This window comes from Pyrus communis, chromosome 5 (genome assembly GCF_963583255.1).
Source record: "Pyrus communis chromosome 5, drPyrComm1.1, whole genome shotgun sequence".
Lineage (NCBI taxonomy): Eukaryota > Viridiplantae > Streptophyta > Magnoliopsida > Rosales > Rosaceae > Pyrus > Pyrus communis.
Genome location: NC_084807.1, coordinates 18,639,463 through 18,654,266, shown reverse-complemented (window position 1 = coordinate 18,654,266; position 14,804 = coordinate 18,639,463). Strand labels below are relative to the sequence as shown.

The following is a 14,804-nucleotide window of genomic DNA, read 5'->3' as shown; positions in this document are numbered from 1 at the left end:
TTATGTCAATATTATAAAATATTATGCCAAAAACATGATGTGGTAAAAAATTTATCGAAAATTCCACTTTTAAGAGAGTGACTCTAAAGGAATCGTGGACTGCATAACAAAAAAGAGTGTTAGTGTTATGTGGAAAATTTTCTCCATTGTGTTTTGGAGGCTTTGGTCGTTTCTCAATGCTGTCAGATGCGATGGTGAGAACCCACAGATGGGCGTTGGTTCTTGTTCTTTCAAGAGATGGGCTTCCTTGGCCCCTTTTAATTAGGTTTTTTTTTTTTTAACTGGATGGCTTGGGGCCATCCTTTTGTGCCTTTTGAGGCTTGGCAGTGCTTTCCTCTTACCCTTTTTATTTTATTTTATTTATTTATTTATTATTATTATTATTATTATTTTATTTTTATAGGAGTTTAAATGTATCAACTATTGGAACATGGAATATCATTGTTCATGTTTAGTTCTGTTTCTTGAACATGGGATATCATTGTCCATGTTTAGTCTCCTAATTAGCATTTCTCTTTGGTTTTAGTAGTTAATTACTGTTGTATCATCTTATTATCGAAAATCAAGAGTCAACGACTGTGGAGCGTCCATTAATTGCTTATTGTATAACAATGAATTCTAACCTTCTCATTTACAATACTTAATCATTAATACAATAACGTCTAGTGAGATACAGATCCTTTGTGCTAAAATGGGCCTCCAATGATGACGACCTATAGCTCGGATAAGCTATGGCTAAAATCACGGCTCCGATAAGTTAAAAGAAAAACCAAATTTCAGAAAGAAGCAAACTCGTCGATCTCTCATATCTCACAAAGGCTATCCCACGAAATCACATGGAAGAACTTATAACAGAAAGATTGTAAACAAGAAAGCAAGAGAAATGAAGAAATTGTGTTTCAACTATATACTCTTTTCGCAAGTTCCGACGAGCTTTTTATATTCTCCCACATATATATACGCAATTCCTTTACTTGTGCTCGAAGGCTTTGTTGCCCGATGTCACATTGTATATATAAAAAGTATTAACCCTATCAATGAAATCCATCGAATTATATCAAATCATAAATATGGTATCAATGAAAACATTCTTGTGTTCGGCCTCCCTCTCTCTCCTTTTTCACGTCAAACACTTACTCTCAAAGTACTTAATTTCAAGCCCTAAAAGATTATCAACTACATCCGATTGGTGTGCTAGAGAAATGTAATGCGGAAATTTATATATATTAAAACCCAAACTTCTGGTTACTGTTCTAGAGCAGTGTGCGGACCAAAACGCCCCTCAAGTTAGTCTTCAGCCACTACTTTCATGGTAGGTTGGTTTAAAGCAGTTCCTAAATTTGGGATCGTTTGGGATATTTTTAGGTTCTTCTGTCCCTGACAAATCTTGGCTCGCTGAAAAAAACCGGAAGCAGTTTAAGCTTCTTCAGCCTTTTGATTTGGATTGAAGATGATTTTTAGCCAAAAAGGCTAATGTTTTCTGGTAAGTTCTTTAAATCCTGCATCTGGGAGGGGTTTTTTTTTTTCCCAGTTTTGTTTTCTTCAATTTTAAAACATTAAAAATTGAATTCTTTGTTTGGGTAAAAAATTAATTAGATTCTTTGTATCCAAATCATGTTCGGTTTTGTAAACTATAAGACAGTTTTTTTTTTTTTTTTAAACAATAGTATTTACACTAAGGGAGTGGGGGAGTGGACTAAGTCTCACAATGGGTCTGCCAAAATCATGTGGTTCAACTTCACTTTTGACGAGAATCGAATTTAAGACTTCTCACTTACAAGTGAATAGAAATAACATTATACCGTAGTACTAAGTAGCTCTACAAGATGTTTGTTAATTAAACAAAATGCTCCACTTAATACGATAAATATTGTTTCCTAAGCATGGTTGACTCCTCACAAATTCTCCAACAATTGAGAAAAACTAGAGCGATAGAGGACAATTTGTTCAAACGGTGGTGCACAATTTGGCACAATTTGATTTTTGCTGCTGTATTTCTCCAACCTAGCTATTTTGTCTTTACTAGCAATGGTGCCCGCGCGATGCTGCGGGTTTTAAAACCATATTAAACATGCAGAGAGTTCTAAATACCTATGATATACAACACTATTTGCATTCATGTGGAAATCTATTTACAACGATATGTTCAACAACTAACATATATGTGCCTATATCGTAGTCATTGGTTTCTGGTGCGAAGTTCACGGATTTGCAGAACCAGAAGGAAAGAATTGCTGTACAAAGTTAAATCAATGGTATATACTACTACAACTATTAAAATTAAAACAAAATTCAAGTTTTTGTATTGAAATTTAATTGGGTTTATGCGATAATTAATCGCTCAAACAAATAAAATTGATAAAATGAATTGTTGATTCAAATTGTCCAGAATTGCTAACGGAGGGGATGAGTTTTGCAATGTGAAGGGATACATCATTGTCATTGTTAATTAAGTATTTAGTAACTTCCGTAGAAACTTCAATTACATCTTCATGTTCCACGTTGAAGGACTCCTTTTTGTGTTTAATCAGAAGCGTACAAACACATTGTTCTGAAATTACAAAACAACAATAAAATGAAGATATTACAGCTTTTGATAATATAATATAAAAAATTGTCTTAAAGAAGATATTAGATGCTAATCTCAAAAGAGTCTGCTCCACCTCCTAAAATTTGCAATACTAATTTTGATCAACGAAAAAAAAAAAATCTATCAAGAGACAGTAAAATAGTAAAACAACTTAATTTCTTTAAAAAAAATTGTGCAAAAATTTCATGAAATTTTGGTAAAGATGGAAAAGAAAGGGGTTAAGACAATCAAGACTAATGAAAATTATGATACTGTTTTAACATTAACTCAGGTTGATCTTGATCACCAGCATTAATAAAACGAATGACTTCAACTTGGGCAAGCAAATGATTAAATTAGACGTAAGCCAAGTAACTTAGAATTTAACCATATCAAAAAAGCAATGATAATCAAACTAACCTCTTCTTTTCATATGAAGTAGAATCTGTTCTTTATTTTGCCTTTGTGAAGAATGCAACTTTCACCCTCTACACACAAAATGCATGCATTGAAAATGGTCAGCAACAATATCAAAACTATACATATACAGTATTGTATATGTATCCTGGAATATATTGTATATGTATCATATACTATATTGTATATGAATTTGGACATAAGGTATAAAGATTTACTAACATAATTAAGCTTAAATTTATCAAAAGAAGTAATTACAAATTGAAATCAAACGATATTATAGTTGTTAAAAAAAATCTGGCTAAATTTTACAAATAGCATTATAAATTGCTAATAAAAAATCACACTACTGAAAATACTCACTACTCAAATCTGCAATCCTATTAAAAACACATCACTAAAAATTAACTCCAAGGAAAAGGGGATTAGCAAATTATACCTTTTAAAGACTTGAAATTGTTTTATCCATATCTTGAGCTGGCCCCGCTAGATTTGAATCCTCAGTTGACTTAGAGGGAGGACAGACATGAAAATAAGTCATCTTGCAAGCAGAGACTAAATGCTTTTTTATCCTTTTGATCACCCAGGTTGTTATTCGACTCAAGCAATCCTGAAACCAACCACGCAATTAAATTAAGACCACAATGCACTAAAAATATCCCAAACGATCCCAAATTTTGGAACCGCTTTAAACCAACCTACCTTGAAATTATAGCTGCTTGAGAAATCTTCTTCAACCTGAGAGAAGCAGAAGAAGAGTGCCACCCGTCCCTTTCCTTTCTACGACGGCGGACACTCGTACAGAAGGGGAAAATCCGTGATTTTACTATACAATACATAAAAAAAAGTCGATAATTGTTAGCAAATGAAGGGTAATTACGTCAATCAACTAACACTCTTGAGTCTAAATAAAATGGCAGCATGAGATCACAAAAGGTTTTGAAGCAAGGCACCATTTATTAAACTTCGAATCATATAAAAGAGAAACTTAACTCTCCTGAAAGATGAAACTATAGTATTGTCATCATTGACTTAATTAACTGAATAATCAGAAATGCTAAGTAGCGTGTCAAAGAACCATTTGAACGTTGAGCACACTTATTAGTAGCCTAGAGATGGTAAAGCAGGTTTCCATATGAAGCAAAAGAGAAGTTCAAAACTACTTAACCCGTCATGAATAAAAGCCTACACACACTGAGGGAATAGCCAAAACTCTCAAACCATCTGCATCCATTTATCAAAACGTTTTTTGTTTGTCCTAATAAGCAAGCCTCAAAGGAAAAAACTAAAATTATTTACCTTGAGCACAAAGGGCTTCGAAAGCTGCACACAAAAGCCCGAAGAAATGTAGAGCAACATCTCCTGAAACAAAAAACAGAAGCAAATCATACACTCAGGCGACGAATCTAACGATATAAACAGAACACCCAAAATTAGATAAACAAAATTCATATGCAAATTCCATCTGAATATCGAAAGTTGTCAGCGAGATTCTATCACCTATGCAAATATCTCCATCATCATCACATTCAAATCAACTTTAGTTAATTGAATTAACTTTAATAATTGTAATAGGAAGTAATGATTATGGCCAACCTTCGGGACAACATTTGTAGGCTATATCTGCAAAAAAGTACTAAAAAAGTAGAAAAACTCACCAACGAACGCCAGACGTTAAAAAAAGGGACCTGATAAAATCGAAAAACCAACAAAATTCGTCTCACAGAAGATAAGATAAGGTGTAATAATGAGGCTACGTACCTTATTATATACCTTGAGCACAAAGTGGTTCCAACGTTGCATACGAAAGCCCCAAAATTCCAACATGACCATATTCTGAAACTGAAAATCAAATCAGATCAGATACCACACTCAGCATCCATGCGCATACACAAAACCCCCAAAAGTATAAACGCAAAATTTAAACACAAAACCCCCAAAATTATAAAATCAAAATATAATGTACTACCCCTTCTCTCCCGTTTTTCTCTCACCCTCTGCAAATCACCTACCTCCGTCTCTCCCTATACACTCCCTACCTCCCTCATTAAATCAAAACTCTCAAACCCAATTCAAAGCCTCATCAGAACCCTATTGTCTTGTCTAAGGCTGACCGTACCTAGTGCTTTGCTTAGTTAGTCGTTTACCTTTGCTTTGGATTATTTGAAAACTGCACGTCACACACCTATTTGGTTTGTGTCAATTAAAATAAATATTAATTAAAGGTATCTTTATTTCATTTGCCTTAACTGGTATAGGGTCAAGTAAAATTTCAAAGTCGGGATAAACTCTATTGGGGTCAGTAGCCGCCATTGCTCCATATTGACTCCGCTACTGTTGTACCCGTATTTTTAATTTCACCAATTTAGTACTATTACCTTCCAAAATTCCCGCAATTAGCCATTAGGTGCAGTCGGACGTTACTTAATTGGTAACTTTTCTAATAGTATTAGTTACTTCAGCATGCATGTCATCAATGCTGAAAATGTAGTGCAGATGTTTTAAAGAGTTGATGCAGCAAAGAACATTTGGTATGAACCTGTTTGGTCAGTTGAACGGGATTGGACCTTAGAAATATGATTGGATTGGCAAGGGTTTGTAAAACAAGATTCGTTAGACAACCCACTCTATTGTAGATTCATAACTCATCATACCAGTCATGTTCCTCTTAAATTTTGACACACCAAATAGCTGATGGGACTCAAGTTCATTTTAATTGATCACAACCTATCTCATCCAGCCAACCAAATGGGAGCCTAAGGTCCTATACATCTCAAGTTCTCTATTACATTTTTTTTACCATTTTCTATCTATCTTAAGGAAACATGCTTACAGCTTAAGAAATCTTTGGTAAAAATATGAAAGACTTTAAAGGGCAGTGACTGAAAAAGTATAATTATTGGATAGTGAGAACAGAGAAGCTCTTACACAAAAGAAGGAAATGTTGTTCACTCTCCGCAAAGAGTTTGATAAACTATTGTCAAGTGCATGGAAGATCTCGTGAGCTCCACATTCGGATCAAGCAACAACGAACCATATATGGAAGCAAGGCACGTCTTGTTCCATACCCCGACAATGGCCTCCGGCCATGTCTCACTTGGTCTCGTAGAGATGTTGAGATGGTAAAAGTCGGAAGCCCTTGAGGGGGAGAGAACAACCAGTGCTTTGAAGCTTGATGTATTAAGAGACCTGCAAATACTTGTTATCCTTCTAAATTTTGAGCTACGACCATGCATATTTATAGGTTGTAGATGTGTAATTATTGTAAGCGCCGATTATATATAATTATTCTTTAACAACATGCAGAGGACAGGTATCCTAGTACATGTTACGCAAAACATGTTAAATATGATCGGCACATACAATAATTTTTCGTGCGATGGAAAGGAGATGAAGTTGGACATAGACTATGAGCAATTTTGAGGATGTGAAAGGTAAAAAAGTCACATTAGTTAAAAGAGAAACACTGCAAAAGCTTATAAAGGTTGGGCTACTCTCCGGAGGTATTGCTAATTGGTTTTATGGTGGAACCATGATATTACCGTATTAGAGATTGATAATGTATGAAGTTCAATGGCCACACATGCTCCACGTCGCCTAATTCGTGTTGTCCACGTATTTGGCTTAAAAATTCATCACACGTAGGTGAAGGGGCGTGTGAGGAGGTATCGAATATCATTTATCCTTGATTAAGAACCAATCTCACTCAATGTCCAAAAGCCAACTCCTGGAGTCGAAGCCAGCAAGGCAGCTGTCAAATTCGTGAAGCCTATGTAGAAGAAGAATCCATCAAAGATCCCAAAAAATGCGAAGAAACGAATTCCTAAAAGAACTTAGTAAGAAAATATGTGAAGATGCTCTCATGGAAGCTACTGAAGGCATCTCAACTGTAGCTGCTAAGGCTCCACTTGCATCAACCAAAGCTGTGAAAGCCAAAAAATTGCAGAGTCATCAAGACCAACGCACTTGCAGATGATAAAGCTTGCACCACAACTAAAATTGTGATTGGCTCAACCCCAATCCCGTCAATCACTGCGGAGCTTGTGAAGGTGGCTTCTTTTAAAGAAGAAAAAAAAAAAAATACCACAATGTGCAAACAACTTGCCAAGAGAGATAATACCGTCTCAAATACCCAATTGCAAGCACGATATATTGAGGGTAAAGTCAAGGTTGCTAACACACATCACCCATGATGGCAGTCCAAAGTGATAAATCATGTTAAGTTAAAGAAGAAGGATCCGGAAAAATATGTCAACAATGAAACAATGAGAGTTCAAGCCCACATACAATGGCATCTCCAAAATCTCAAGTCAAGTAATGGGACTTCATGCTAGCTCAAAATCACAGGGGGCATTCCTCGATCTCCAAGCCAAGCCACGACCATGTATAGGAACTATCAAGCAATCAATGACTCGAGTAAGACTACATGAGTCTCGTTACAAGGTATTTACCTCGAACAACATCTCTAAATGGTTGAAGAGCAAAAATGAAGACGCCGAGTCTATGCCCGAAATTGTAGCATTAATTGCATGGCTAGCTGCTAAGGCTAACAATAATGGTGACGAATCAATTGAATTTACCCACAACACACGACCAGGGGCACTTGAAATAAAAGACGGGCAAGCTACTATTGATGAACTTCGACGCTAACTGGGACTAAAGTCTTCACAAAATGTGCCTATGAGCTCTCTAATGCCAATGGGAAATTTATACACCCATGCATCAATGGAAAGCTTATGAAGAAGCTTTATGCCTAAATAGTGCCTAAAGAACTCTAAGAGGAAGGCATATATAGAGGACGTAAGCAAAGGAAAAAAATCATTTCCTTTGAACTAAGTATGGCTTAATCCTTCAAAAGGGTATGTAGGCAGCCTAGCATTAAAGCTAGCATTAAAGCTAGTCTCGACTCTGCCGTAGGACGATATTATCTGCTTTGGGCCCCGGCCATGCTTTCACAGTTTTGTTTCTGGAAACTCACACGAGAACTTCCTAGTGGATCAACCATCCTGGGAATGCTCTCGCCCGAACTCGCTTAATTTCGGAGTTTCCATGGAACTCGAAGCCAGTGAATTCTCAAAAGGCTTCGTGCTATACGGAGGTGGGCATGTACATATAAAGCACATTACCCCTTCTCCATTGGTTGATGTGGGATGTTATAGTAGTAGGCAATCTAACCCAAAAATTAACTACAGCCATAAATCACCAAAAACATATTCCTTCCACCAAAAGTATTGGAAGTAAATTGTTGCATAGTCGGAAGAATGTGTAAATATATCTCATTCATAGTGAAATCAAATTGCAAAAGAAGTTTGCTATGCAAGTCTTCATAGATAAAAAGCCCGAGGGGGACAAGGGTTTTTATGTCTCTTTTCAGTATCACCATGCTCATTGTGGTTAACATCCATCAGTGACCAGGCATGAAATTTTTTGCTTGAACCCTACAAGCTTTGATAACTCCATCATCTGGGGAAAAAACTCAAAAAAATTGGAATTCACTTGGCATGCGTCCGCCACCTAATTCTGCTTTCCATAGGGACAACGAGCTTGATAAAGTCCAACGAAAGATATCAGTCTTACGTTTGGCCCTTAGAAAATGCTCTTTTTCTCCTGGTAAATGCTTGCTTAACAAACGAATGTCCGTGCAGATTCATATCTGCAAAAGAAAGGCGCAATACATTAGTCCAAGCCCACAAAAATTATCAAGGCTCATGCATGCGAAAATTTCTTATACACGATGCTTGAGGGGGCAACTGTTGAACCATCTATTTTCATAAAGAAAATAAATAATCGACCTTACAAAAAAAAAGTGTACAAGTGCTTTACAGGTCCAAAAAAAAAAAAAGGGGATGGTGGGATCAAACCATGTTCTGAGACTTAAGAGGTGGTTGGCTTCCAGAAAATCCCAAAGTCCCACGTCCTCAACTAGAGCTAATGTGGTGGCTCTTCTAAACGACTCTATATTAGAAAAAGGAACGAGGGTGAACTTTTGTCAAGTGAATTATTTGTTCTTGTACAATTTGCTCAACAATCCGATCTCAAAGGAGAAGGGGCCTACATGGGTGAATTTGCCCGAGGTAGTCCCAGTCACAAGCATGTAAAGAAACATAAACGAGCAAAATGGAACTAATGCTTTAACATCCAGTTCAAATGGAGGAGCCAGTGGAAATGGTATGCCCGCAATAGTCACTAAATCACTTCCTTGTAGGCCTCCACCTATGGTCAATAAAATGAGAGGTGGGACAGCCCGATGCAGTGCTTGAGATGCCCACTTACTTTGAAAATAGCCCCCGAAGTAAGGAATATCTCCATCCTTGCCAAGTAATGTGGTAAATAAGCAACTCAGGAATGAGATAGCTGACTTAAGGAGACTAATAATGCAGAATGCTAGGCAAAAGCCCACTCGATGTTCAGGGTGACCTACCAAAACCCTTACCTTGCATACATTGATGAACAAAAGCTAGCAGCTACAAGCTGAGGTTGTTTGGGGATTCTTTAGTTGGGCTGACTTCTCCATGGTATTCTCTCCTACCTCCTAACTCCATTGCCAACTGGGAGCAAATGAAGGTGGCTTTTCATGAGCAATTTTACAGGGTGGAACCTAAAGTAATTATCAATGACATGGCAGAAGTCAAACGGTATGAACATAAGTCCACAAAAGACTTCATGATGAGATTCAGGAAGACTAGAATGAGGTGCCAATTTCTTATAAACCATGGGTAGCTCATAGCCATTGCTCAAAAAGCTTTGAGGTTACATCTAAGAAAGAAGTTCTATGATGTACAAATCACTGAACAACAAGAATTGGTGAATGTAGCCACTGAATATGATAAATTTTTGGTTGAAGAGTAGCAAATAAAGCATTCTTCAAAACATGTCCCTTTCTACCAAAATAAAGTTCCAATACACCAATTGGAATTTGAAGGCATATAGCAAGGGAAAGACATGGAAATATATATCGTGAGTTTTTAATCCCCCTCGATGAGAAATATCTTGCAAATTCTCTAAGTTCATTGGGAGACTATTAATGTATTTGCCACGGTGAAGCCATAAGATGTTTGGATTACGAAGGAATATGGAGTGACAGAATCTTGGACCTTGCTTTCTTCTCTTGAGAAGTCCGTGCACGACACATTGATTACTTTGACCGTTTCACACCTTTAGTGTTATCCAAGGACGGCAACATACTTCTTTTCGAGATAGATAGTGAGAACATTTTTTTGTTTAACTTAGAGAAAAAAAGTGTTAAAAGAGTTGAAACTCTTTGGTTAGCCTTGTTACTTTGAAGTAGTTTGTATTTTGTAAAGGTTGGGGAGCCTCACCCTTCTTCTTGAATCTTGATGGTGAATCTTGTAGAAGATGGTCATCATTGATTTATATATAACAACATTACTTTGTTCATTTGTTAATTTAGTTTGTAATTCTACGAATCATCAACGAGGAGGGATTGAACTCCAACGACAGGGCGTTTTATTGTACCTACACACAACCGCATGAACAACGACATGTCATTTATCGTCAACAAACCATCTTTCTTGCTCGTGCTTCTGTAAACGTCCGTTGAACTTTCCGGGCCTTCCGACTCAAAAATGGCCAAGAAAAGAGAGCGCCGAGTCGCACCGAGTTCGAACCGCGGCGAAGACCGAGTAGAACCTTCGGGACAACTCCGCGACGCAAACCGGCAGCACATAGTCACCTTCGTCCTCTTCTTCTGCGTAGCTGTAGCAACCGCCATGCTCGCCTACCGCATCAAATATGCTCCGACGGCGAACCCGACGGATTACGCCTTCTACGAGCGAGGAATCGTGAAACCTGATGTGAATTACCAGGAGATCCTCACTGCAAGTACCCTCCCTACTGATTTCTTCAATTTGTCTGTTTGATTGCCGAGAAAATGCGGGAAAAATTAAGACGAATTGAAGTTATCGTTTACTGTATTTTAGCTGTTATTAGTCAAGAAATGCACGAAATGATACGAAACCTTAGTGTTTATAATTATTTTTGGCTTCGATTCAAACTTTTGCTCAGCTGCCAAACAGAAAATTTATGATCTTACAGTGTTTTTATTGATAATGTGGTTTGAAAAATTCAGGAAAATGGAAAGGTTTCCGAAAATACGAGTGGCAGGCACTTTGCATATCCTGTATTGGCCTACATCACTCCATGGTATGCCATGTCTTTCAATCTGTTTGGCTATATAATAATTTATGGGATTGTATTATTTTCTAAAAGCTGTTTGGATTGGAATGAAATACAACGAGAATTTCAGTTAACGTTTCAAATATGAGAAAAAAAATTACTTGGAATTGAAGTATATGTAAAATTTGAGGAAATCATTTGGTAACGAAATACACTCGGAATCATAGTAAAGAAAGTAGTAGAGTTTGAACTGATCCATTAGTCTCTCTTTGAGAAAAACTACAAAGTGCCGGTCCTTTTGGTTTAACGTAGCTTGGTGGATCTAATGTGATTATGTAAAGTTTTCCATTTTAAAGTTTGTTGTTCTATAATACCTAGGTTAGTAATTTGTATTGGTTGGTTGCTCTTATAATCATATTAGACGTATTTGCATTAATTAGCTTGAAATTTTTGCGAACTCCTTCTCACATGTCAAATTATACAGGAATTCTAAGGGCTATGATATGGCCAAATGGTTCAACTCCAAGTTTACTCATTTATCTCCAATTTGGTATGACCTAAAGAGGTATGCTCCCAGTTTTCGTGGTTGGACAAAGTGATATGAGTAGTTGATGTACTGTTTGGTACCATGTTTTTTAATTGTTATCATTGCCCAAATAAGCCGATGGTAACTGTCAAAACTCTGCTCAGTTATTTGATTATATACGTGACCATTGGGGTGTCTATTCTCAAAACTCTAGATTAGAACTGTCTGCTAAATAAAGTTGGCTCGGAATCAAACTTAATGTATGATTACTTTTTGGCTGTGGGGGTTGGGGGATGGGGATAATCCTCTCATTTATGACCTTCAACCTCTAGAGATAGTAGGAATATCTGTTAAGATTCAGTAAGTCGTAGATTTGTGAAAATTAAGCGATAATTAAGATTTGTGTAGCTATATTATTTCTGGATAAGTTTTCAGTATTTCACCCCTTTTGTCAACAGCCAAGGCAACAGCTTAATTCTGGAAGGTAGGCATAATGCTGATATGGGATGGATCTCAGATCTTAGGATGGCAGGAGATGCTTGGGTATGAAGAAGAATTCTTTAACTCCCTTCTCACTACCTTTTTGTATTTGACTAATATTGAACAGCTGTGACATCAATTGTTCACAATCGAATGTGGGAAGACATGTAATAAAATTTGAGAGGTCTTTTCAACAGTTAGTCAACTTAGAAACAATTTAAATTCTTTTTTATAAGTCGTCGATATATGTCCTGCGCTTTTATATGTAGTTGTGGCACACTTTTTATCTCAATCGGTTAGTAATCTCATCTGTAGCATACCTCGATAATGTATAGGTATTGCCTAGAGTTGTTCTGGAAGCATTTCCAGCAGAGCTGCTTACAAAGAAGAAGCAGAGGAGTAAAGCTATTAATCTTATAGTAAACGAGTGCAAGTAGGCTTCCAACCTAGAGTACTTTTTATACGTTTGTTTTATTGAGATATTACGTCCTAATTCTACCCCATTGGCTTCTGATCCTTTTGAACTTGTTTACTATTTAATGATTTCTGTAGTCTGTATGTACCAAAAAAGGTCCAAAACTTTGGTCATTTTTCTTTATATCTAACGCAGATAAGGTACTAATTTTGTGGGGGGCTTTTTCATTGATCAGGGAGATGGGATATGACGGTATTGTGCTGGAATCTTGGTCAAGGTGGGCAGCTTACAGAATTTTGCATGATCCAAGCTTGCGGAATTTGGTAAAGTACTAATTTTGCATGACCCAACTAGGCAAATGATGGCATTGTTTCATAAAAGTCATGTTTGTTGTCTGTTGAAAATATTTTTATACCTTTCACAAGTATATAGTATTCATATATGTTGACGTGTCAGGACTTTGATCAACTGTAACTGCAATGTTCCAAATTAGAATTCCATTTGCTATTTTGAGATGCAACTGTTTAATATACATTCCTCAATACAAAGATAAAGGATATATGAAATTGTATTAGCGGGCTAATGAAATCTTTTGATCGGAGTCACTTTGTTACCGAATATAACAAGAACTTGTCTTCTTCGTACCTACATCCAAGTTTGCTGAAAGTCACTATTGTTTGGAGGTGTAGATGTTGCCTAATGAACTTATTTGTTGTGGCTATTCATTGGTGCTGTTTTCTAGAAAGTGATACCATGTATCTTCTTCTCAAATTATATAACATCTGAGAATCTTTGTTATTCTGCCCGTGCAGGCATTGCAGTTTATAAAAGAGCTTGGTGATGCATTACATGGTGTGAGCTTAGACAGGAATGATAAGCAACGGTTGCAATTAGTCTATGTTATTGGTCCGCCACATTCAGAGAAGCTCCAACCGCATGATTTTGGACCTAAAGATCTTCAGAGCGTGGATGATGCTGTGGATGGATTCTCACTTATGACGTATGATTTCTCGGGACCCAATAATCCTGGTCCCAATGCACCTCTGAAGTGGATTCATTCTACCCTGCAGCTGCTCCTTGGTACCAATAAAAACAGTGCTCTAGCCCGCAAGATATTTCTTGGCATCAATTTCTACGGCAATGATTTCGTCCTCACAGGAGGTATTATTCTGTTTCTTTTCTACTTGTACAATTTGTGTTGTTCATTGGCATTGGAGAATCTATATTTGATTTACGGTTTCGTGTTATTGCCCATGGGGAGTGAAATATGATGGGTCAACTCATTATGAGTTCCCATGCTGTTTGTCCTATGAATCTATTGGCGGTTGTCCTAGAATTGGAAGGGAATTGAACCTAGGTGAGTAAATAAACTTAACAAGTCTTGTACGATGACTATATGGGGTTTGGATTGATCATCTTAACATTGTGCATTTGATAATTTTATCTAAGCATCTGCTATTGTCTCCGGCTTCCAAATCGTTGGTAATTCATTTACCAGGACATCTCTTGAAGTTTTTTTTTTTTTGGCTTGAATGTGTTTGAATTCTCTAGTAGTTCGACATTTTAGGGAGAGTCTTTTAATGTTATCGAAAATGCAGGTCCAGGTGGTGGTGCTATCACTGGAAGGGATTACCTGTCCTTGTTGGAGAAGCACAAGCCCGAGTTGCAATGGGAAAAGAACAGCGCAGAACATTTGTTCTTTTACTCCGATGATGAAAGTAATTACCACGCTGTGTTCTATCCATCACCAATGTCAATTTCCGTGCGGCTAGAGGAAGCTCGCAAATGGGGATGCGGCATCTCAATTTGGGAAATTGGGCAAGGTTTGGATTACTTTTTCGATCTTCTGTAAAGCAGTCATTTGATCATCCAGATGTAACATAATTTATACATTTTGGGTATGTGCTCAGTCTGACAAAGTTTTAGTTAGGGGTGACAAGAATTTGAAGAATTCAATCTATCATGTATAACTGGTTCGACATTTCAAGAAATATAGCACACTAGGATTACAGCTTACTGCAACTACCTGCGACATTTTGGTGCATGTAATGAACTTGTTTTATTTTTGCTCTTCAAAAGGCGTTTCTATTACCGTTATTTGAAAGAAAAAAAAAAAAACGTTCATTTGGTGAACCAAACGGGCACGGATTACCAAACTTGTCATGTGTCTTAATCTTTTTGTATGTTGGTATGTGGTTAACTTGGAATACTGTAATAACGAGTCTAAGTTGTATGGACGTTCTTCGGGAAATCTCCACCAG

General features: G+C 37.0%; 1 protein-coding gene and 1 long non-coding RNA gene across 2 annotated transcripts; one reads left to right on the top strand and one right to left on the bottom strand.

Moving 5' to 3' along the window:
- Nucleotides 1-2,391: 2,391 nt before the first annotated feature.
- Nucleotides 2,392-3,795, bottom strand: LOC137733467 (uncharacterized). Its single transcript, XR_011068489.1, has 4 exons — nucleotides 3,689-3,795; nucleotides 3,426-3,596; nucleotides 2,990-3,057; nucleotides 2,392-2,551 (listed from the first exon to the last, which is right to left on the bottom strand). It is a non-coding gene; the product is annotated as an uncharacterized lncRNA (long non-coding RNA).
- Nucleotides 3,796-10,255: 6,460 nt separating this feature from the next.
- On the top strand, nucleotides 10,256-14,620 carry LOC137733311 (uncharacterized). The gene is made up of 8 exons (XM_068472471.1): nucleotides 10,256-10,824; nucleotides 11,076-11,149; nucleotides 11,607-11,687; nucleotides 12,107-12,191; nucleotides 12,464-12,561; nucleotides 12,779-12,866; nucleotides 13,356-13,704; nucleotides 14,142-14,620. The coding sequence occupies exons 1-8, from the start codon at nucleotides 10,573-10,575 to the stop codon at nucleotides 14,393-14,395; spliced, it is 1,281 nt and encodes a 426-aa protein (XP_068328572.1). The 5' UTR covers nucleotides 10,256-10,572; the 3' UTR covers nucleotides 14,396-14,620.
- Nucleotides 14,621-14,804: the final 184 nt, after the last annotated feature.

Bases quoted from the DNA above. Each gene is read 5' to 3' on its own strand.
- LOC137733311 (XM_068472471.1), top strand. From the start codon at position 10,573: ATGGCCAAGAAAAGAGAGCGCCGAGTCGCACCGAGTTCGAACCGCGGC. The intron at 10,825-11,075 runs GCAAGTACCCTC...TGAAAAATTCAG, and splicing joins ATTACCAGGAGATCCTCACT to GAAAATGGAAAGGTTTCCGA. The intron at 13,705-14,141 runs GTATTATTCTGT...TCGAAAATGCAG, and splicing joins TGATTTCGTCCTCACAGGAG to GTCCAGGTGGTGGTGCTATC.